Consider the following 24,837-nt stretch of genomic DNA (forward strand, 5'->3'; position numbering starts at 1 on the left):
CTGGCCTGCTAGCATCAAATTCTGTCAATCCGTATGTCATCAGACAGCAGCATTTGCCATCACACTGTCAATGGATAAACCTCTAACATGAGCAAAGGTTGTAAATAATTACAAATTCTTTAAAACTTGAGAAAAAACGGATGTAATTCAGGTCAGGAAACCAAGCTAAACATGGATGCTTTTGAAAACAAAAGACTCACCACGGCCTTCAAAAGTATTTTCAAGATTCAACTGCTTTATCTAGATTAAAATTTTGCTTCACTTATTTCTAAATCTAAATTCTCAGTCCATCTTTAGTTAAATAACTCTCTTCAACACTTCTAATGCTATAGATATTATGGTTTCATGTACAACATATATCTGGGTTAATCAGACTGAAGCATACAATGTACGCAAGACTAGTCGCAATTCTCAGATGAAACAAAGTTCATATTAGTCATTTGTAAGAGCTTTGCATCATTCAATCATCATATTGTTCCTAGTGCTTCTGCAGATCACCCTGGCTTATTATTGCTGAGTCATTGGGGGTGGCGCCGTTGGCAATGGTGGTTGGCTAAAGAGACCGCCCACACCATCTGATGCCTGAAAACCATGGTAGGGATTTGGCGCACTCAGGTAAGGAGGCATGCCAACCATTGGGTAGCTCGGCAGAGGCGGCGCTGAGCCGTAACCAAAGGGTACTCCCGTCATAGGTCCGGCAGCTGTCTGCATAAGCTGTGCTGTGGTTGGTGGAGGTGGTGGAGGCACAGGTGGCAATGAAGTTGGTGGTGGCGGCGGCGGCTGGACAGCGGGGCTTAGTTGACTCGTAGGCGGTGATGGTGATGGTGGCGGCGGCGGCTGATGCAGCATATCAGGATGTGGGTATGGTGGAGGGGGTGGCTGAGTCTGAGACGGGGGCTGAGACTGAAGTGGTGGCTTGAAAGAAGGCACATCGATATCTAGCTTAGGCCTCTTGTTGTCAGAGGGGTACTGCTCTTTCACAGTCTGACCAATGACACCCTCTGAAGCCAGGGAGGAGAGAACATAGCTGAGCACCTGGGCGGAGGAGGTGGATGCCGCAAGCTTTGCTGCCACTGCAGCAGCAGCTGTTTTCCGATACTCTTCTTCTGTGCGAGAAGAATGGTTATTAGCAAGAGGTGCCTCCTGGGTGTACCTGAGTGGAGTTGATAGTGCTTTGTCTCCTATGCCAATATTGGATGGGATGAAACCAGGAGGGGCATCAGATAAGGCTGATAATGATTCCTTTGGTATCTGCTCAGGGGGCGACTGTCTGATGTTGCAGTTGAGTTGCTGCTGGCAGATGTTGCCTGCTTTTTCATATCGTGATTGCACAGCCTGAGAAATCATAAAACCTTAAGTAATATGCATAACATCGAAAAAGGAATTTGAGAGAGCATTTACTGAAAGCAGTCCATGCATGCAGCAACTAAGTGGTTCCCCACAAGCATGACCATCTACACTTGCCCAAACTATTTGTCTTATGAAATTAAACAATTCGCCTCTGATTTCTTCTCTACAGATTCTTGCAGTCTCAAAAATGGTCAAAAGTTGATTTAAATACCTTACATGCTTCATTCAAGAATTTAGGAAGGATGAAGATCTATAATCAGATTGTAGCAAAAGTCAGATCAACTGCAATGAGTACTGAAACATTCTATTAACATGAACAGTGAATAACAGAACCAGCACTTTGGAAGTACTATGAATAATTTCCTGTTAATGGTCGCTATCAAAGGGCATGTCCAGGGTCAAGACAGAAAATACTATATAAGCTTGTCTGATGACTTTTCCATTTCTCCTGGCACCACCATATAATATATTTACATATAACATATCCAGTACCTTAGTAGTAAAATGCAGACAATTAATTTATAGTGATAAAAATTTTTACTCCAGGGCATTCTGTACAGGTAAGTACAAGATTCATAGACTACACAGGCACCGTTGGCTACCATGTATTGCTTTTGACTACAAAAGAGTGGAATGATGAAGGATAGCTGGTAAATCATTATTCAATGAGAAGATGATAGAAGCAACAGAATATTTCAAGAAGTGGCTCAGAGAAAATTTGCCAAGTTGGGGTCTCTTGAGGAAGAATAATATTGTAGCATTAGGAGTATAAAATGATGAATATCTCAATGAGTAGGGACCTAGTCATCTACCATGAATACCAAAGGTAGAACGATCTTCAAAAAGAAAATGTAACCAGGGTTGGGGGTGAAGGCACCCTAAGCTCTTGTGCCCACAATATTAATCTAAAGGAATCCGTTCTCAACAAATGTTTACAAACTAATGCAACAGAAGTGGCGTAAGACTGAAGTAGTAGCCTAGGGTTGAGTGGATTATGGTACAGAAGTGGCATGATAGCATCATGAAGGTGAACTAGATTTGTGCAAAGTCAGCCTGGACCTCCTAGCCCAACCCCCAATTTCTGTTGGTCTTGGGGTGGGTTTTTCAGCCCATTTGCTGGGCCAGGCCTCAATATTTTGGGCCCAACAAAATTTGGGCCGAACTTGGGCTTGTATTTTGTCAACCCAGCCCAACAATATTATATATATATATTATTTTTTTTTTTTTTGAAATTTGAAATTTAAGAGGAATCAGGGCCCTAAATCCCTCAAGGGAAAGGACCTCAATCTCCTCTCCTTGATACACAGACGCCACCAAGCACACCACCAAATCCACACTGACAGCCACCTCCTTATCTTCTTCCTCTCTCTACTCTTAGCACTTCCCCCTTGCCCGTCACCACCACGTCACCGCTACTCCTATCTCTATGCATCTGCCCCAATCAGCTACCGATGCTCCTCTCTGTCTTGGTGCCTCCTATCACCCCCAGTTGTCGCCGCTCCTCTCCATCACTCTCAGCACCTCCCTCCAAAGCTGGCCATCACCCCTCTGTCCCATCCTATGTACCTCTCATCCAAGCCTGCAACTACTACCACCTTTATCTCTTTCTCTCTTTATGCACCTCCCCTTAACCGGCCAACTTCACTGCAGCCTCCCTGCTTCCTCCAACTAGCTTAGTTGGGCCGGGTCGGGCCCACTCAGGTCCAGTTGAGAGTAGGCTCGCCTAGCCTAACTTTTACCCGAGTCAGGTGGATCAGGCCTGGGCCTTTTAAGTTTGTGCTAGGCTAGGCTTGGGCTCTAGATTTCAAACCCAAAGCTGACCAGGCTCAGGCTTGGCAAAATTTTATTGATATCGATCCCAGGCCTGGCCCGAACCTGGCTTAACCTGACATATGCTTAGTGCAAATATGAAGTTACTAGGACAAGTGCCCAATCCCTTATCCTAGTGGCCTAGTTTGTGTAATCCCGGTTATAAAAGGAATCTCACCGTTACAAAGAATAAGTCATGCAGATAGGAACAGATAAAGTATAATTTATTCAATTGATTGATTCCTTAATAATAACTATTGGTTAAAGTAATAATTATGGTACATGACCATTAATTTCTTCTTCTCCAGTGGCTCGTCTAGCTCCTAAATCGCTGACTACTACCACAGGATTTTCTGAGTTCACCTTGACAAAAATGAATCAAGATTACCATTCATAAAAGTTGTATCTACATCAGGTTAAAAGGTTTCATATATAGATATGCATGGAATTCACTCAGCTAGGATTATGATGTTGTCTAATACATTTATGAAAAACAGAGGCTATATGCATTTGAATCAACAGATAACCAACTCAAGGGTACTCACTAGAATATACAGTCTTTTTAAAATCTTTGGAGAAAGTTAACATCTCCACAAAATCACATCAGAGTAAATAACTCACAATTTCAACAAACATGACTGCTAAAGTGCAAGAAGAGCACCTGAAGTTCATTACGGACCGTTTCAATCTTCAACTCCTGAAAAACCAATTTAAGCCAGTTATGATAACCAAACTAGAAATATATCTAATAAAATAGTACTCCATGCAGTTTTACTATACTTCACGTCATCATTAGATGAAGATCCATCAGCTGTCCTACCTGCTCATGGAGTGCCTCTCTTAAATGAGACAAAAGAGTTGTTCTAGATGTTTCAGCTGCTTTCAGTTGTTCTATACATTCTTTTAGTATGCCATGCTGCACCTGCATGTCCGCCACAATTGCAGATTCGCTGGTGTTACCTATCCATTCATAAAAACAAGTAATTCAAAAATTCCACACTGGAATATGTAAAGTAAGTTGGAAATGCAGTGATATCATGAAAAATGAATGTAAAACATGTTCACAAGAACCGAGATAAGAAATGTCATGTTGGTTGAGTGACAGCTCAATATATTACAAAACAAACTTCATTCTGAAGAAGTCAGAATATCAACAAATACCACACAGTCGGGCACCCAATAACTGCCATTCTAACCCTTTACCATTTAAGGAAAGAAAAAAGAACACTAGAAGGATAATATCCTTAATAAAACAAACTGGTTATTTGAGTTTATATTTTAATGAAATAAAAATTGGGAAGAAGAGAGAGATAAATTGAATGAATAAGGAACCATCTTATTATAGATGATAGATATCTCAGTGAAATGGCATGTGTTGACAATCCATCATAAACCACTGATCTTCGAACTGCAAAAACATTACTAAGTCACCCATCGACTCCTTTTGCAACATTAGATAGAATGGCAATTCTTCGACAAATACTAATCCATCTGTTTAAAGATACTATTCTGGTTTCTTCAAATTCTACTAGTCTGCATGAATAGCTAGAAAAATGTTTCCAACATCAAAGGAGAAAGGCCTCTGCCTTCATGATTCTTCAGAACAGGTCAAGTCAAACAGTATCTTAACCATTTAAAAACAGAAAATAGATTACTCCTAACTAGCTAGATCTTGGAGAAAATAGAGGCACTTATATAAGGATATAGTTGCATTTATAAACAGATCCAGGAAATTGTGATGCAAGCCATCTCTCCCTTTTTCTCGCAACCAAAATCCAACAAATAATTGCAATTCATAGTAATTTCCAAATGGACCTCATCTAGTGGATTTATTTGTTTCGCATGGAGTCCAAAAACTGGGGCGTAAATATTAATGTTAGGCAGATGTCTGAATGTGTTCATTTAACTGAATTTTAAGTGAGACGTGCATAAGGAGATATATCTGAGTGAGGGAGGACCAATGGAGACTCTTTTTATCTGGTGAAGGGTAAATGAGAACAAAAACAATACACTTGCTCTCTTGGGGCAAAATCTATATCAGGTTGTACTTGGACAGAACACAACAATTCATCTACTTGCTTTTCAGGTGGGGCTCATCAGGTAGATACATCTTCAGCATGGGTTCACAAAATTTGATACGATCAACTACTTCCAAGAAATCAAAGCTGCTCATGTATTATAGTGGGTACCATATCTAACAGGCTAACTAGTTTCATGTGGGACAGCATTACCCATCTTCCATGTGTGGATTAGTAATGCCTCTTAAGTACCCAATCTAGTTTGGTGGGAAAATGCAAGCTAAATGTTTAAAGAAAAACAATGCAACATTCTTCTATGATAAATTTCCCCAGATGAACACCACAAACAATTTTCACGCAATTAAAGAACTTGGACATATTCCTGAGGGTAGAAGACTACTACAATCACTTAACATAGTCAAAGAATAGGTATAAACATACACTTAATAAATTAGTTCTGCAAATTTGCAAAAAGGGAAACAACTGCATAATTGTAATCACACAAGCAAAGAGTGTGGATCCATCTTTTGAAGTACTACGTGATGTGCCCATGGCAGTCATCAACTGGCACAATACCATGCCTTGAATTGGGGCAAATAATGAGTTAGTGCCCATTCTTACATGATACAAGGGTAGGCATGCTGTACAGCATGGAGTGACACATCAATAATTCAATATAATCTATGGAAAGATCGTAAGACCTAGATTTTTCAGAATTAAACGGCAATCGATGTCTCACTCATAATCATGTTCGAGAATTAGCATTAGATATATGGTACGCCACACCATACCAAAACATACGGTACGAGGCATACCGTATGGTACTGGAACGGTACCGGTACATGGTACAGGGCGTACCGACATTCGGTTCGCCGAACTAGCCTCCATACCGTCCATATTGACACAGCAACAGAGTGGCGCCGACATAGGGCCCGGTACCGAGATGGCATACCTTGATTAAAATATTTACAAAGAAAGTTTCAAGAAATTAAATATAATCAAGCTTTACATTGAAGAGTTTCTACAGAGAAAGACAAGGTTTAAAGGATATTCACGAGTCAACATATACCTTTAAAGAAGAAAAATTTATTTTCATCAAACAAAAGAAGGAAAACCTACAAAGATGCAGACAATCAGTGCATCATTATTTATTACACAAGATCAGGAAATAAACATATTTTAAAAGTGATAGAGCATTAAAAATCTCATTTATAATATAGAAGCAGCAAATACCAGGCAGCCATGACAATTTGGATCCTTGAAAGACAACAAAGAGACACTGTTGCATGTATTTTATCATTCTTGTAAGTCTCTATATAGTGCCTCTTCCATTAAAGCGTGCCACAACTCTTTCATTTTCCTTATAAAACAACTCAAAGTTTCAAAAAAAATTCTTTACCTATAAGGTTATTAAGCTTGAGGGTGAGCCTTGGCACAATGGTAAAGTTGCTTTATTATAACCTGGAGGCCATGGGTTCGAAATATGGAAATAGCCTCTACACGCAAGGTTAAGGCCTCATATGTCTGACCATCCCCAGGCCCCACAATGGTGGGATCCTCGTGCACCAAGCCACCATTTTTTATAAGTTAGTTTTAACACAAGTGATGTCTAACCTAAACCATTAATCATAATCAGGTATAAGAAATCAGTTCACATGACAACAATTATTTGTAAGCTTAAACAATGTCATAATTATAAATATTAAAAAATAGATACATTAATATTTATAACACAACTCAGTCAGAAATTATGACATGAAAGTGGAAGAAATTTTAATATGCTTCAGATATCCAAGAAGATTCCAGATTCAAAAGGGGCACCAAACAAATAAAAGGTGTGATGTAGGATATATAAAGATGATTTTCTCTTTATATGTAGGAAGCATGCATATTTCTGACATCAAATGTAACATAGATTCATGTTATTAGTTTATGAATTAGATTTTCTTCAAATAGTATAATACATATACCATATGCTTGTTTATCACCAGCAACATGCATCTTTAGAATGACTTCAGGATACTACATTTTTTTAGCAGGATCAAAGATGTTGTTAGGAAGTCCAACACGCATCTTTTTGTCATGATGAAGCAATCAAAAATAATTGGCATAAGTTTGAACTTAGAAGGATATAGCAGAGAATGGAGTAACATATATGACTCCAAACTAACAAAGTTAATGATATTATTGATCATATATATCAGTTCATTATGAATGGTATGATTAATCTAACAGACTAACACGTCAACTTCCCCAAGCAACTATAGCATGATTCCAACAAAACTTGCAAGAAATATGAAAAAAATAGCAAATCCAAGTATAAAATGTTCAGATGTCATGCAACTGCAGTAAAAAAACAAAAAGGAAATAAAGTCCTCCTTATTGAAGTAAAAAGAAAAATAAATCCAAACTGGTAATAAGAAGGTAGCATTCACCGGAGTCAAAGTCCTTTTCCACTTTGTCAACAAAGCTAATTGCAGTCTGGCATTTTCCAAATAAAGCATCTTCATCCACGTTATGAGCATGCCCATAACTTGAAATGAGCTTCTCCAGCAGTTCTCCACTAGGCTGCTTCTGAAAATATCAAACATGCAAATTAAACAAAAAAAGCATGTGAATTTATATGTTTATGCATATACACTTCAGCATACTAGGGCATGCTCACACTGGTTAAGATGTGGTTGAAGTTTCTTACCAACTTGTAACTAATGCCCTTTCCATTTTTATTTCTATTCTCCAAATTCCTTCCCAAGAGCTCTTCCTTAAGAATTTGTCCACGAGAACCAAAGACTTTACGTTCTTCCCATATGCCAACCTGGAGAGAGAAAAATAGTAGAGAAAATCAGAAGATAGCATCAAGGTTGGCCAAACTGACACAAACCAGGTGGTTCAGGCTATACTGAATTGCACTAGCCAAGAATTGAATCGGTCCCCCTCCCCCCCTAGGATGCCCTCCAAGGATTCTCTCTCCCCCCATTCCGCCATTAATCGGAGCTTCAAAGCTCCATCGCTCGCTTGATTGATTGTTCTGCTCGTCGGATCATTCATCCTGCTCGCCGGATCATTCGTCTCGCTCATCCGATCGATCGCCCCCCTCTATTTGCTGCCCGCTTTGTTTGCCCCTCTCCTTTCAAACCTAAATCCCCTCCTCAACATCCCCGGCTGACCAAGTAAGTCTCCCTCTCCCTCCCTCCCTTCCTCTCCCTCTACCCCTCTCTCTCCCCCACCCCCCCCCCCTCTCCCTCTACCCCTCTCCCTCCCCCACCCCCCTCTTTCACTCCTTCTCGCCCCCTCGACAATGACGAGAAGGGCTCTTCGAGCCCTCTCGCTCTTGAACTCTCTCTCCCCCCCAACTCTATCTCCTCCCTCTCCAACTTTTCCTACTTCCCTATGACCTAGAATGGCATAGTACAGGCTCGTACTGTGCCGAAACCTGTTGCCGGCCGATACACCCTTCGATATCAGTTCGGCAAACTATGGACAGCACATAAATTGCATTGATAGAAATAGCAGAAAACATGACATTACACTCGAGATACGAAATTCCGATAAAAGAAGAAATAATCTTTCTATATTCAGAATTTATTGTACGAATCAATTGTAAAATGACTCATTTATGTCATTCCTTACAAATTTATATGATTTAGAAAATGCTATCCACAAACATCAGTACCTATCAACAGTCGTTATAGCATAATTTTTCACTTGTGCTCTATTGTAGAGCACCGGAAGTTCAAAATTCAACTGACAGTTTAAAGGGTGAGGGAGATTTCTATGTGCATTCATAAACTACATCAAAAAAATGACACTTTTAAATTTCAGAATATTCGCTGCAGATTTTGACTGTCAACTTTTTGGACCAAAATACCCTCCTTTCTCCGATCTAGTGGCTAGAATTGTGGGAGGAACTTCCTAGCCCAGTCTCTAGGACTGCAACTCCAGCTAGCTGGGTCAGATTGAGGGAAAAACCTAACAAAATCTAAACTCTATATCTCCTAATCATAACCAAACTCAAACCAGTCTCATGTTGGGATTTCTCTAACCCAATACAACCCCACCTCATCATAAGCCATATTCAAGTTGGGTCAGGTTAGTGGGGTTAGGTTGGGTTGGGCCACATTAATCAGGTTAGATTAGGTTGGATAAAAATTATAAGACAGAGAAAAAAAGTTTGGGACATTTTTGTTGGAGTAATATCTATTGTTGCAGCCTCAACCATGAGTCAATTTCAATAGTACACTTACACATAATTTAACAATAATTATATAACACATATAAATAACCTATATGAAACATAACTATGAACTGAAAACATAAATATAATATCTTTTCTATCCATATACTAGGACAGGTCGAACTCGGGCAGGGTTCAAGCTAGGTTTAAGCTTGACCTTAGTCTAAACCAACTTAAGGTCGCGTTTGAATTTTTGAGCCCAATTCTAACCCAAATTTAGAAAAACCACGACCTAACCTAACTCTACCCAGTGAGTTGGGTGGGCAGGTTTGTGTTGTGCGCTTAAGCCCAACCCAAGTTGCAACACTAGCAATCTCTCTCTTGCATGCACCTACCCACCCAAACTTTGGGTGGTTCACCCCTGCCTTTGTCCACATATACACATCCACCTGCCTTGATTTTGGGCATTTCTCTCCCCCACACATCCATCCATCCTTTTTTTTAAAAATCCATCCCTTATTTAAATTCTAACTTCCTCTTTACAATTTCCTTTTATTTTTACCAAATCTTGACAAAATGAATTCCTGTAACTAACAATAGCTGGATAAAACGAACTTCCTTTATATAAAGTTTTCCCCTTAAAGGAAAAACAAGTTGCTTGTTAGCATATGGTTCTTCTCAAAACACCTAAGCATATATGTAGGACAAATGAAGGAAGAGAAAAAAAGGAGTCATAGAAAGAGAATGAATAGAAGGTTACTAATTTCTTAGCTTTCCCTTTTTATTTTTCAATGCAATCTATTATTTATATTTTCAATAAATGAAGTAAAGAAATTAGAGTTTTCTATGTATTTTTTGTGACTAAATTTTTGGGACTTCGCATAAGTTGATTTTTCCTGCATGTATTATTTATTGTTATATATAATTATTTCTTTATAATTTTCCTATCCTTAATTATCTTCAAAATTCAAATCATCATTTGATATTGCTCCAATAAGAATCTAGAACATAATAGACGAAAATATTCTACATTTTGATTGTCATTGTGTAGTAAATAATTTGTTGAAATAACTAAACTTGCCCACAGAATTGTTTTATTATATAAGAACAACTCCAATAAAAAATTATATGTAACATTACAACTTGCATGGATGCATTTATTTACGTTTCAGCAATCACTAGGGATTCCATTGGACCGTTATCATAAATTTACAACCACCCAACAAACACTTAAGTTGCTGAATGCATTTATCTGCAAAGATTACAACTTGCCCCTCAAGGAACTCAATAACACTATGTATAACTATACTTAAAAGAACAACCCACCTTTCTCACCTGCAGCTTCTATTCATGTCATACAAAAAATAAGAATCTCTTCTAATATACACATAAAACCTAAAATCAGTTTGCTCAAGTTCTATAGCATATTCTTTCTCCTGTTGATCACCGGGATGGTAATGCTAAAAATATTTTGAGCATCTAGAGTAAAGAGAGGCAAAGAACAGGTTTGTTACCTCAGACCAACATAACATGCATGAGCAATAAGTTAACAACTAATGGTCCTCTGTATGGGGCATTGTTCACCCCACATAAAGGACCAATTGCTGCATTTCAAGGAAATGTTTGATTGCAGAGAAAAAAAGGCCCAAATTAATTGAGCTAGCCTGGAACAAACTACCATAACCTTTTTTAAGCCAGAGTACTTGTTCCTCCTTTCTGGCAGAGTAGCTCCTGTATGATTTATCCAAGTTAGGTGGGAAATGGGGTTTCAGCTCTTTAAAATACTCCTGTTGCCCCAGAAAAAATGTGGGTTCTGAAAAGTTGCTTGGCAGAAGAAGCCGGAACAAACCATGTTACTTATCCTTATTCTGCATTGAACCGAATAGGGTGTAAAGGTTATATATAATGGCCAAAAAGTAGCCATACTTTAGCTGACTTTATATATGGAGCTCTTTGTCAAACATTTCTAGTTATTTGTGATAGTACATTTAATATCCATAGTTTATTTAAAAAGAATATCATTTAAAAACTCAACAAATTAACAAATTTATAATATCTACAGGTAAAGCTATTTTGCTATGAGTCCCAGCAGTATTTAGTGAATTAAGATTCCAAGTAGTATCTCAGTGTTCCAAAAAAAGGCAATAAAATTAAGTTATAAATAACTGACATGGTTATGCCACCTAAATACTCATATGAATGTGGATACTGATAATATATAGGGATACAGAACTTTGTAAAATTTTGGGATAGCAATCAGCAAGTTGTTAGATGCATTACCAATAAGATATAACTATATTTCTACTAAAAATAAAACAATAAACAGTTTACCTTAATAAAATAAGGGATGATGAACAAATGGAATGGTGCACTTACACCTTAAGTACATCTTTCATCTTCAATACACACCAAATTATGTCCCATAATTTCTCATATGCTTTCTCCATGTTAATAGAAATCCTTCCAGGCAATAGCCTAAGCAAGAAAACAAAATCCGTTGATGACCTTTCTGGGTTCGAGCCAAACTGGCACTGCAGAATTGTCATCATTTTTCATAACCTTTGTCACATCACTCTCTCATAAATTTATACAAAGGCGAAGATGCTAATCCAACAATTTTTCATGCAACTATGTGAAACATCTTAAGCACACCAAATAGTTTAAAAATTGGCATATGATTAGTATACAGTTATCCAATACATTGCATTCATTAATGATCTGAAAGTTATAATGGCCAATTGTAGTAGAGCTACATGAAAAATACCACCTATAGAAGGAAAAATATCACAGGATTTTTATAGTATCTACTATCTATGCTGATATTTAGTTCTAGGTGCCCTATTATTTTGCTATATAATGCGAAATGCTTGCATGTTGGAATCTCTTTTCTTATCACATTTAATAAGTAAAACCCTGGTGGGCACAGGTAACATTGCTGCCTTGTATCCACTGCTATCATAGGGAATATCACCTATTGATGCTACATTGCACATGCAAAATACTAGAATAGCAATTTTACGCTTGTAAGGGCATCTAATAACATAACATGAAAGCTGCATAAAGTGTACCTTTCAATTAGCTCCACAAAAGCAGAACACAGATATTCCATGTAGATGTTACCTTCTTTTGTGATTTGTTCTCTCTTCACATTAAACTTCTTGTATTGCTTTTTAAAGGAAACTTTGAAGGCTCATCCCATCAATTCTGATACCAAAGCCAAAAGTTTTCTTTTCTTATCTCTTTATGGCTCGTCAAAGAGCATCATTAAACAATACATCCCTCGTAAATCTCATCATTAAACAACACATCCCCCATAAACCTCATCATTAAACAACACATCTCCCATAAACCTCATCACTCATTAAACAACACATCCCCCATAAACCTCATCACTCATTAAACAACACATCCCCCATACCAAAGCCAAAAGTTTTCTTTTTTTATCCCTTTTATGGATCGTCAAAGAGCATCACTAAACAACACGTCCCCCATAAACCTCATCACTCATTAACCTCACCACATCATTAGTAAGCCTCAATTCCCTTTTCTTCCATCCCAACTTCAATGCACCACCCACCTTATATCCCTCTCTTAACGTTTTGCCTGCAAACAGCAGGCTCTAGCAGTAAACATCATACTTAAATACATTCGCGCATTACAATAGCACCAGTGAAATGTCATACAAGATAAACATTCTGTCAGCGGAGTATAATATCTGTACTTCAAAATTTCAGAAGTCAGGGTACAAGTTTGATATTTTGACAAATGCATCCTCAGTGTGGAGAATAGGGATGGTGAAATACAAGTTATTCTAAAAATCCTTCACTCAAAAGAAATCCTAAACAAAAGGGAGATTCCTCTCAAGTAGTGAGGTTCCTCTATATAAGGTTGCGAAGTGTAAAATTCCTCTTCCACAGTTTGATTTATTGCTAATCTTGCTAAAACTACACAAGCATGATGACATAAAATACAAGCAATAAAATTGGCATGCACATTCATATGCGTGTAAATATAAATTTCTGAGGCAAATTTTGTTAGAAACTAAGAGAAATGCAGCATAGCCTTATCAAATATGGGTTTGGGGTGGTAATGCATATCCTACATGTACATGCATGAGTTTAGACGTCTAAATTTCATAATTATGCATTTGATACACGTGCACAGTTAAAAGACATTCAAGAAACCTAGCATGCACATGTATCTGTGCATAAGAAAGTCATATCGAGCAACTACTTTGTGAATCTTATAATAATTTTAACTGATAGTTCTGTCAATAAGTAGGTTTGGAAATGCATATTACTACCGAGTATGGATAGAAAAATTAACCATGTCATAAACAGGAGCAACAACATGACCCACATACCAGTCTCAGAACAGTGTTTCTCCCAAACTCTCCCCCATGCTCAAGTACATCATTAAGCGCACCAGGAAGAACCCTCCAGAATTCATTAATAAACTCCAGACCCCTTCGCCTACTGTTCTGCAAAATATCATTGGCAAGATATAGAAAAGATACTCGCTGATCCCTTGGAGCACAACGAAATTGTCGATCCCATGTTTCCACAACTTGCCGCGCATTATTTCTATGGAAGATACACCAATGTGATAAAGCTTATTTGTGTTAAGTATGGCACTTCAAGATCAGTAAATGTATAAAGTGCTAGTGATCATTCTTTTCTAATTGATGGAACTCAAAAGTACAAAGAAGTAATCTCACCAAAACCATGTGTATATTAAAAAGAAATAGAAAGAAAGAAAAAAGGGTGCTTATGTGCTTGCTTTAGAGCAGAAATGGTCTAGTTTATGTTAACTTTTAAACGACCCTTCCTGAAAAGAGAAGCAGGTTCATAATAATGAGGAATTTCACCAAAAACTTAAAAATCTTTTCAAAAGGAATGTAAGATGAAGTTATATTACATAATTTACTAATGCCATATATGCAGAGAGTTCAACAAGTTTAAAGGAAAAACACCTCAAATAAAGGATAGTACCAAGTTTTTTAATAATACACTAAATATACATGGGACTACAAAAGCATCATATGTGGTGGTATCATACAAGTCCTTGAACTTACTATAGAAAAGTAATTCTCAGAAGATTGGATTCATTAGCTATCTGGCATCGCCTGAAGACCCATTAGGTGGTACTTAGCCAAGTTCAATAAGTAATTTCTGTGCAAGCAAAAGGAATGTGCAATGCACATGAGGAGAGCAACAAAGAAAACATCCAAGAGGGAGGGAGGAAGGGAGTTATCAAGATGTGAGTGTGGGGATTTGAAATCGAAGACTCTCTTTTAGAATCCCGAATTTCTATTTTTCAGATTTTTTTACTTTTCAAAATTTTATGTTTGGATTCTCTTTCCTCTTGCCTTAGCAACAAAAGAAGCTAAATTTAATTTCTAATAATTTCTTGTTAACGCATCACAAATAATAGCACATAGTAAATAATATTTTGGTAGTAGATCCCTTGGTAGTGGAATTTCTATTTGCTGCTTTTTCAAGTTTATTATGCAACTCTCCTATTTACTATGTTAGGGCCCAACACTCATTACCATAATTTTGAATAACCATATAGAAAACTTTCAATGAAGAATACTAACTAGTATGCCCAGAAGACAGCAAAATGTTAGAGCTTAAAAATTGGCAGGACAACTCCCTAAAACAGTAAACTGGAAGTTGGAGAACACGGTAGACAGCTCCCAAGAAAAGAATGGTGGAGTACTGCTGATGGAGTATGCAGGGAAGTTACTGAAAGTTAAAAGATTGTCAAAGAGAAGTATGGTTGTAAGCTACCATTCCATCCAATAAGCCAAGAAAGGTTTGCAAAACATTCTAGAGAAATTCGTGCAAGACTAGTAAGGATGAGCTCAAAAGTTCAAAATGGTAGGTGGCAGCATTCTAAATGCAGACCAAACAGCCCCTACTCTATTCCCGCAACCCCTCTTCTTCTAGTTTTCCCTCTATCTTCTTCCTCTGTTTCACCTTCTCTTTCTCCTCTTCCTCCTGTGCATTCCCTAGCACACTTCCTCTGCACTCCCTAGCCCTCTTCCTCTGCACTCCCTAGCTCACTTCCTCCCCTCAGTCCCATCTCCCTCCCCCCTCTCCCTCTGCATCTCATTTTTTTTTCTTCTTATTTTTAATAATTTTTTACTTTTTTCTAATTCTAAAACTTAATGTTATCCACTTATCCCCTTTATGTATTTTGTTTTAAAAAATAATTCTGAAATGCAAACAGCATTTGTGTCCTCATATGCACGTACATAACTCATATGCATTATGCAATATCCCATTTGCTCACATAACACAGCATGTTTCAGAACCTTAGTAAGTAGCATTAGTTGGCAAGATTATTGTTCAAAGGATACATAAGCACATAATCAACCATTAAATATTTTTGCCTTGCTTATTCAGATTCAGAACTGAATCATTTGCTTAGTTATTTTACCAAATCCAAGTAGAAGATATTATTGGAATCCTCTTGCTTAAGAAGATTGATGAGGAAAGAATCATTCCTATCGTTCGAGTAAGATGGTCACTTCAAAATCAGCTTAAACTTTTCAGACAAAAGATTGTTGTGTTGCCAAAGAATAAGGGTTCAAAATCCAAAGAAGGATATAAGAATTTCAAAGGGACCTAAATTAAAGTTTGTTTTCTACAATGAAAAAAAGCATGCTTAAAGAATTGTCACAGATACACTTAACATGTGAAGTGTCTATGGTGTAGTCATAAAACAACACTTGATAGCTAACATGTGCATTGGAGGACCCCAAGCTTAAGAGAAAGGAAAAATGCACCTTGCAATCTCGTTCCACAAAAAGGGCCAGCACCTTTTCATATTTACCAAGTTATAAGATGCAAAGAAATTGTTTTTGGTTTTTATAAGAGGTGTGGGTCATGAAAAAAAGAATCAGGGTTTGATTGGCTTATTGGTAATGTCACTAAATCAAGTTTTAGAAAATTCTAGAGACTTATAGAATTCATTCTAGGGAAGAGATCTTGCAATATATTGCAAGTGGAAGAAATCTTATCTGTAGTCTCTTTTTTCTTTTTCCTTTTTTTCATTGGACCCCAAGGGGGGGGGGGGGGGGGGGGGGGTTAACGAAAAGGAAGATTCATATTGGAATCAAGGATAGACATAATGGAGAAAATAAATAAACGATATAGAATTTAGTCACAAGGAAGAAGGTACTACCTTGGTTCATTAAAAGATGACTCAAGTAAAACAATAGCGTAGAAACAATAGCTAGTGTATTTTAAGATTTTGGTTGTACCAAACTATCAATTAATTTGAAAATTTAAAAAAAAATGATAAAAACGTAAGTAATTATCCTTACACGTTCCAGACTTCATAAGAAAGCATTAAGTGGCTAATTAAATAGCCTTAATTAAATGTGAACCATTAACATTCTCAGTCATACATTTATTAAAAAAAAGAACTATCCATTTACTCCCTACATAATGGGATTGTGGGAAGGATACTTTCTATGCTCTGCTGCGAATTATTAAGCTTGGCAAGCTTCTCCACCAAAATTTGCCCATTAAATGAACTACTCATTTTTTTGCAGTCTAAAGATATACAAACTCAATATGATAGAAACCCTACAAGGAAGAAAAGTAAGAAAGGTCAGCTTATATTAGTTACTCATGTGAAGAATGTAAAAGAAAAAGAGACGATATATTGAAGAAACAATAAATTGTTTTCATATCAAAATGCGAAATCTGCCAATCCCGTGACTATCATTTATATTCTTTTCAAGACAACTTTAGAGATGGATGTCAGGGAGGTGTGAAGACTCATGATGAGGAAAGATAGGAGCCTAAAATAGTAAGGGTAGGCTTCAAGAGTGTCCTTCAGAGAATAGAATTATTTGGAAAAAAATGAGCATGGTGTTTGGACCTGTGACTTACCAGGCTTTGGTGAGCTGACAGTACATGTTCCAAATTTGTATACATCTTTCAGCAGATCTACTAAAAAGTAGCCTTCTTTGGTTATTTATCATCTTGGTGCAACCATTATATAAAGCTACATTCTAGCATGGCAAAGTTTGCATGTTCAATCCACCCACCACAGGAACATGCAAAAATAAATTTTGAAACCTATCCCTCTTTGTTATCTTAACTAAATATATAATATTGTGTATGCCTGTTAGGATGTATAGTAGGGAAAAAGACATGCATGTAAAAGAACTTATAAATCTGATGTGTATGCCTTTCTTCATATTGTCTCCCAAGTCACCCTTGAGGCATGTTTTACATCAAAGAATGACCCTTGAGGCAATGCCACCCATCATCAACCAAGCTTCACAAGCATGGATTTTTCCCTCAAATTAACCATCAGTCACTTGGGCTGTATGCTTTTCAAAAAAAAATTAAAAAAATGCCACGATTTAAAGGCTAATTTTCACCATTAATGATCACAATAGCCAGCAGAAGGTTATCTAAGATAGTGACAGAGGCCATCTGAATATGCAAGGAACCTAAATGGCAAAATTCATCACCATACAGCTTTGAACTTCTCGACGGTACCATCAAATTTATCATCTCAAATAACGCAATTTGTGCTACCTTTTAACTTTAAAAAAAAAAGAAAAGAAAAAAGAACCAGTCTTGATATGTCCGAACAATTACATAGCAATTGCATGACAATCAATTCTCAGGAAACGATTCCAAAAGAAAAGATCAATTTTTTATCTCATAAGAAAATATTTCACATGCCGCTTTTCTTCCCTAATGTATACCCCCCTGCCCCCCACCCAAAAAAAAGCAAAATCTCTAAAGACAGCTAAAATCAACAAGAAAACCACTGAATTCGGAAATAGGGTTTAGAGAACCAACAAAACTTCTTCGGGGAAGAAAAAACAAAGAAAAGAAACGCTCAGGCAAGAAAAAATTAAGGGAATTGACCTGCTAATCCGAATGCTGCACGAAGAGAACCGTAAATCGAGTACGGCCTAAGCCCAACGGAATCGTTCATTCTTCTTTGTGACGGCTTTGGGTTGAGGAGGGGGACAGGCGAAATCTAGGGTTTTCGTAAGTTCTTAGCCGATGAAACGAGATGAGAATGATCGGGCTCTTCTCTAACTCTCGATCTCAAAACCCCTGGAAGAAGGAAGAGGAGCGCGTGGGGCTGAGAGAAGCTATGAGCGGAGGTTTCCTACCGTTTCTAATGAACGCGTGGTATATGACTCCTTTGTCCCCCAAATGCCCTTCTTTCTTCTTTAACTAGATTTTCGACTCGTGTGATGTATGTGAGAGGGGATTGAACGGCTGTGATATTCTCGTGAATTTGAATAAAAAATACTCACAACTTTTCTTTTTTTTTGTTTGGTAGGCCGGGTGACTTATTCAACACATGTACGGATTCATCCAATAAAATCGAAAAATAAAATATCATGGAACCTCCGAGGCAGCTTCCCATCCTCCACCCATACGGTGCTATTGGCGTGGTTAGCCACATAGATGGCCACCTAATCTGCAGCCCCATTGATTTGTCTAAACACATGCTTCGTCGGAACAATCCCTCCATCTCTCATCATCATCCAGATATCATAAAATAATGGATGGTCACCAGCAGCGACCCTCGGACCCCTGGATGCAAAAATACTCATGATTCCGGCTGGAGAGCGGAGAACTTGTTCAGTTTATTGAATAAAAAAAAAAAGACATTCTTCGAGGAGGCCGCGGATTGGGTGGCCTCCTGTTATTAACTTGGGGAAAAAAATGGTGGGCCGGGCTGTGAATTTTCAAGCCCAAATTGGCCCAAGAAGTGTACATTGCAACGGAAAGGTGGAATAGGATAGGTAACACGCTCTTTGGTTACCCCACTTCTAAACAAATAAAGAAGAGTTTATTTACTAAACACATTCATTAAAAGTGGGTGATAGTTAAATGAAAATTCCGGTGACGTCCGGCTGGATCTAATAATAGCAGAGGTAAGATTATTGGATCCAAGGTTTATAAAGCATCATATGTCTTACGAACAACAGATGGTCTTTATCTATTGTCGTAGCAACAATAGGACATTTTGAAATACTAGTGAAAATGCATTTGGTTTGTAGAAGTATAATTAGATGTGTTGTAAGTTGTAATCATTTAGTACTCGATTTCTGTTAATTTTTCAAGGAATTACATTTTAGAGTCTAAATTTGTTTTTTTTGTGATACATATTTGAATTTGTATAACCATGCTTAAAATTATCTTATATTGCCATAACATTGTCGAATCTGGTAACCAATTAAGATTACTCTAAATTTATGTATCTATTCTTTTTTTTCTCGATTAAATCAAATCTAACGGAAAAAATTATAACAAAGTATTATTCGCATTGATTAGAAAAGATTAAAGTGACTCAAGCGAATATTATATCTAAGGGCATCATAGTGCATGAGGTTTTTGCCATTGTATAGCTTGAGAAGAGCCATGGCCTAATGCGAAAAGATTGTTTGCATGTTTCAAATATATCACACCCAGGTTATAATGAAGCAACCTTACTGTTGCACTAAGATCTGTCCTCAAGCAAGCAGTGTATCTCATGATGGCATTACAGGATTCCAAAAGGTGTGGATGCCATAGAGAAAGTTTCTTACAGAATTGTGGTAGGTAAAGAGAGGGTATCAGAGGCATTGCCAAGTTGTTCTGAGAGAAGAAGTATTCTAGTAGGAATAAATAGTATTCCAATATGATTGAGAAATTATGAATAACTCACAATATAAGTGAAAGTGCAAATTCCATTCAGTAGCAGATTGCTTTGATGGATAGTATAAGATGGCTGTCATTAAAGATTATTTTTTCTCTCACAAAGGGAGCTTAAGAGGTAATAAAGAGAGATCATATGGGTTCATATATATTTCATAAAAGAGTTTGGTTGAAATTTGGATTGATGTAGGGTTGGGAGATTCTGAGATTGATTATAAGAGGCCAGAAAAAGAAAGCAACAGGATGACAAATGAGATAAAATTTTAGTTTGTGAACTGAAGATTGAAAGAAAATCAAAAGCACCTTCAAAGATTGGATAGGATTATAATTTCCTAAACCAAATCAAAAACAAATCATCAGAACTCTTTTTCATAGCTATCTATTCAAGCATAAACTTTGGAGTTGCAGTTCAAATGCTAAATAAACTATTTAATTAGATCCTAGGGCAAAAACAATTATTAACAGAAATTTATTAATGCTTTTGTAGTGTTTTCCCTTCCTGTCACACCGAGTGTGCCAAAGAATTTATTCCAAGCTAGCTTGCCAAAGAACTTGTGGGATAAGTCTAATGACAATGGGTAAATAGATGCATAGGTGTGCTACCAGCATTTGAGCAGCCAAAAGAAGGTGATTCAAAGGAGAATACAAGAGTAGCGTGGGTCCATGTGTCTTAACCTTTAAGGACTTTAGCTACTATTGCACCTTCGTTCAAAGAAGATAGATTTGAATATAGTTAGGATGTAGCCTTGGTTATGGTCTTGAGCAAATTATGAGCTGGGCTTGGGCACAGAAAATGTCAACTTTTAAAGAGGCAAAGCCTTAAGCCCGACTAAAAATAAATATAGTTTAGATTTAAGGCCCGGTCCATAATCTATGCTACTATGGTAGGAGAGATCTAAGTTAAACTATTTTTAAGGTAGAGTTCCACTGGTAAATCAAGTGCAGAATAAAGTAAAGATAAAGCAATAGATAATTAAAGATAAATTAGATTAATTGATGTGTCCAAGGATTCCTTCTCAATATTACAATCTAAGATTTATAAGTGGCTGGTAGGATGGGTAAGATGGGTGCCACTTCTCATTCTAGATATTTATCTCATTCTGGACTTGTAAATGGTAAAATGGGTAAGATGGATGCCATATATAATATATGGTGTTGCCTCTCCTCTAACATCATGGGTAGTGGGAAGATAAGTATAACTACCCCACTCGTCCTCCATTATGAAGACTGAGCAGATGGGTGTAACTACCATCCTTGAATTCTGCTCCACTAAGACCTCAGCATAGGCTGATAACTCCCGCTCTCTTGAGTCTGCACTACATTCATTTAGCATGCATCCTTCATGTTTTAGCTTGCACCCTCCTTATTGTATTGATCTTTAGATCATAATTGGTCTAGATATGGTGTAAACAATCCTCTCATATGTCATAAGTCAACAATTTGGAGGGTGATCGGATGTATCTAACGCGACATTTATTAACCTAATTGATGCCGGACCAACTTAAATGGAGGCAGGAGAAGAGGGGAAGAGAAGGAGGAAGAAGAAGAGAAGAAGGAGAAGGGAGGAGAAGAGAAGAAGAGGAAACGTGGGAAAAAGAAGTCTTTTAATTCTGCATTAAACCCTAATCATGAAAATAGTTCCCTATATATAGGGCCCAGATACACAATTTGCATAAACCCCCTTACACAGAAATAAATCCTAATAAACCCACAAATAACACAAATAAACCACAACTAAGCCCTAAAATGCAAATAAGCCTATAAATAAAATAAACCACAATAAACCCTAAAATGCAAATAAGCCCAGAAATAAAATAATAAAATAAATATGCAAATAAACGGGTCTGACTCAATCCGGGGGCTCAGGATCATCTGGATGAAGGGCTCTGATGTCCCCATCAACTCCTTCCGGGTGAGAAAAACTCGACCCCGTCGAGTACAGATCTGGCCGGCTGTCATACTGCTCCAGAAGATCGAGGTCAAGGCGCTGCAACTGTGCTCTGGAAATCCACGTCACATCAGACTTTGGTCGACCTTTCCACCGAACAAGGTAACGTTGGTAACCACCGTTCCTGGTTGAAATAACCTGCTCATCCAATATATGTTCTATTTGTTCTCTGCGTGCATGAACTTTGGAAAGTGGTGGCTCAACAGCAGGTAATTGGTCAGGGTGTCCAACATGGGCAGGTATATCAATAAAGGGGTCAGAAGGCATGAATATTATCTTTTTGTATGGGACCAAATCTTCAATATTAAATGTCGCACTAATCCCATAGTCATCAGGAAGATCCACATCATATGCATTCGAACTGATTTTCTTTAAGATTTTGAACGGTTCTGCACTACAAGTTTGCAATTTCTTAAACGTATCTGAAGAAAATCGTTCAAGCCTAATTCTTATCATGACGTAATCTTTTTCACTTAACTCTTTATAACGTCTATGTAAATCAGCAAGAAATTTATATTTTAAATTATTAAAATGACTACAATTGCTGATTTCTTGATGCAATGAATGTGGATGTGAAGCAATTAATTGTGCAGACTCATAGACTCTATACTGATGAGACATGAAAAACAGGTCTATGGGTTGCCTAGGTTTATAATCATGCACCACTTCGAATGGATTTATACCTATGGACTTATGAACCGAACTATTATATGCAAACTCAACTGTCGGTAAAATTAAATCCCAAGTCCTAGCATATGCACTTGGGTTGAGCCTATGATGTGGAAGGTTGGGCAGAAATACTTCGGGAACTAGATCAATTGCGTGTTGGATATCACGCATCGGAAAAAGTGCATCCGGAAGATCATCAGGGACTACATCATTAAGCTCCTCTAGAAGGGAAACTACTATAGGGGAATGTTCAAGATTGGACTCCACATGGGTATCTTTAGCTACAAGTGCCAATTCAGGTGACTGACTCTCAATATCTGTCACTATCTCTTCCACAGTAGTGATGTGAAATGACTTGGTCGTACTTAGATCAATAATCTCCCTTTGGAAATCATTTTGGACAAAATCTAATTCTATAGGTTCGTCTTCAAAGTCTTCTTCATAGTCTTCTATATTTGGTTCATAGACTTCTTCGACATATTCGGCCTCTTGGTTCCTAACTTCTGGTTCAGTAATCGAGTAGGTTTTAGTGGAACATTGGGGCGCTATGTGGCCGAATTGTTGATACCTAGAGTATTGGGTTTGGTGCCTAGGAGAGTGGGGAAGGACTACAGGTGGTGCGACCAAACCGATTTTAGGTTGGGCTGTAACAGGGGTTGGCGATTTAGGGGTCCTAGAACTTTGCACGAGCTCACGGATCTCTTGTCTGAATTCCTTGTATCCAGCCCGTATGGCAACGATCTGTTCCTTGATAGACCTCAAAATGTCGGAATTCATGGTAGCTACAGGGGTTTTAGATTGACTGAGATAGTACTCCATATCACTACAGGTTGGCATGCAATGATGACACTGGGTGATGATGTGAAATGCAGTGTCACTAATGAAACCTTAATAACTATAATGTAGGACCAAAGTTGATGCTGGACAACCTACTAATGCAATCTGTTATGACTTCAGAAATCAGCAAGTCTTCACAATAATAACTTAAAATTTAAATGTTGCTGATTTTTACTTCGGTTATTCAGAATTAAGGATTAAGATTATTCAATTTAAGAAGTTAGATGGCAATCAAGTAGTACAGTTGTTCTGATCCTAAATCAATATGATCGAAGAATGTTGAGAAGCATCCAGTTGTTAGGGTGTGCTAATTTAATATTTAGATTTTAACAGGGCAAATAGGATGGGTTTGAAAGTAGGAGTTCTATGTTCTGAATTTTGACAACAATATAAATTTTCAAGTATATGGCTATCATGCAAGAGAACTAGAACATAATTAAATGAACAAGCCCAAGAAAAGTGAAAACCTTATTACCTGTCGTGAAGTAGACGACCAGAATGTGTGCTCGTGGGCTGGGGCGACGATCGTTGCTTGGTTGCAGCTGATGAACCTTTTCAATTGGCTTCAATTGGCTTCTATTTGGATCTGATCACAGCACCTTGGCTAGTCTGCTGGGCTTGTAAAATGGAGGAGAGTAGACCTGCTGAGTTTGTGAGATGGGATCAGACCTCAATAGTGATGGCCTGCTGGTTTGGGCCTGTGAGGAGGCAGTGGGTGGCCCGGCCCAAAAGGGGCCTGTCTGGGGGTCGATGGAGAGGTGATCAGGTGAGTTGCAGTGGCCAAAGAAAATAAAAAAAAAAGGATGAGGGGAAAGGGAGGGCGGCGAGCTGTGAGTGAGGAAGCGGTGGTGAGTGGTGGAGAGGTGCGGCAGTGGTGCAAAAGATGGGGAGAGGAACACGGCGGGGCAGTCGGACCGTGAGGAGGAGAGGGCGGCGGAAGGAGGGCGGCGGGCGGCCTGTGGAGTCGGCCGGTGGTGAGGAAAATGGGAGGGGATGTACAATGAGGCCGTCGGCGTCAGCTCGGGCCCCGGCGGGATGGTGGCGTCGGCTCGGGCCCCGGCGGGATGGTGGCGTCGGCTCGGGCACCGGCGGCTCGGACGGTGGACGACGGAGGAGAAGGAGGGGATCGGAGGCGACGGCGCTCGGCGACGGGGAAGCACCGTGAGGGAGCGGCGGCACCTCGGCGGTCCGGCGAAGACGGCGGCGGAGGAGCCACGACGACGGCAGCGGCGGCGGGGCGACGACAACAGCGGCGGGCAGACGATCGGGGAAGATGAACATGTACCCTTTCTTTTCTTTTTTTTTTCTTTTTCTTTTTCTTTTTTTTTTTTTTTGGTG

At 38.3% G+C, this 24,837-nt stretch overlaps 1 protein-coding gene across 3 annotated transcripts; it reads right to left on the reverse strand.

Annotated features, from left to right (window-relative positions):
- Positions 1-292: 292 nt before the first annotated feature.
- LOC103707837 (uncharacterized) lies at positions 293-24,738 on the reverse strand. 3 transcript variants are annotated; one of them, XM_008792511.6, is made up of 8 exons: positions 18,255-18,555; positions 16,830-16,949; positions 13,715-13,962; positions 7,873-7,992; positions 7,613-7,751; positions 3,980-4,119; positions 3,821-3,856; positions 293-1,335 (listed from the first exon to the last, which is right to left on the reverse strand). In XM_008792511.6, the coding sequence occupies exons 2-8, from the start codon at positions 16,903-16,905 to the stop codon at positions 508-510; spliced, it is 1,587 nt and encodes a 528-aa protein (XP_008790733.4). In that variant the 5' UTR covers positions 16,906-16,949; positions 18,255-18,555; the 3' UTR covers positions 293-507. The 3 variants fall into 3 exon arrangements, 1 of the variants encoding a protein (XP_008790733.4); XR_015971048.2 differs by lacking the exons at positions 293-1,335; positions 3,821-3,856; positions 3,980-4,119; ... (1 more) ...; positions 13,715-13,962; positions 16,830-16,949 and having other exon boundaries at positions 18,255-24,738; XR_015971049.2 differs by lacking the exons at positions 293-1,335; positions 3,821-3,856; positions 3,980-4,119; ... (1 more) ...; positions 7,873-7,992; positions 16,830-16,949 and having other exon boundaries at positions 13,715-13,934; positions 18,255-24,738.
- Positions 24,739-24,837: the final 99 nt, after the last annotated feature.

Source organism: Phoenix dactylifera, chromosome 11 (genome assembly GCF_051530095.1).
Source record: "Phoenix dactylifera cultivar Ajwa chromosome 11, Ajwa_hap1_PhDact_Kaust_v1.1, whole genome shotgun sequence".
Taxonomy (NCBI): domain Eukaryota; kingdom Viridiplantae; phylum Streptophyta; class Magnoliopsida; order Arecales; family Arecaceae; genus Phoenix; species Phoenix dactylifera.

Bases quoted from the DNA above. Each gene is read 5' to 3' on its own strand.
- LOC103707837 (XM_008792511.6), bottom strand. From the start codon at position 16,905: ATGAGTAGTTCATTTAATGGGCAAATTTTGGTGGAGAAGCTTGCCAAG. The intron at 3,857-3,979 runs GTAGGACAGCTG...TTGGTTTTTCAG, and splicing joins GAGAGGCACTCCATGAGCAG to GAGTTGAAGATTGAAACGGT. The intron at 1,336-3,820 runs GTGCTCTTCTTG...ATGATTTCTCAG, and splicing joins CGGTCCGTAATGAACTTCAG to GCTGTGCAATCACGATATGA.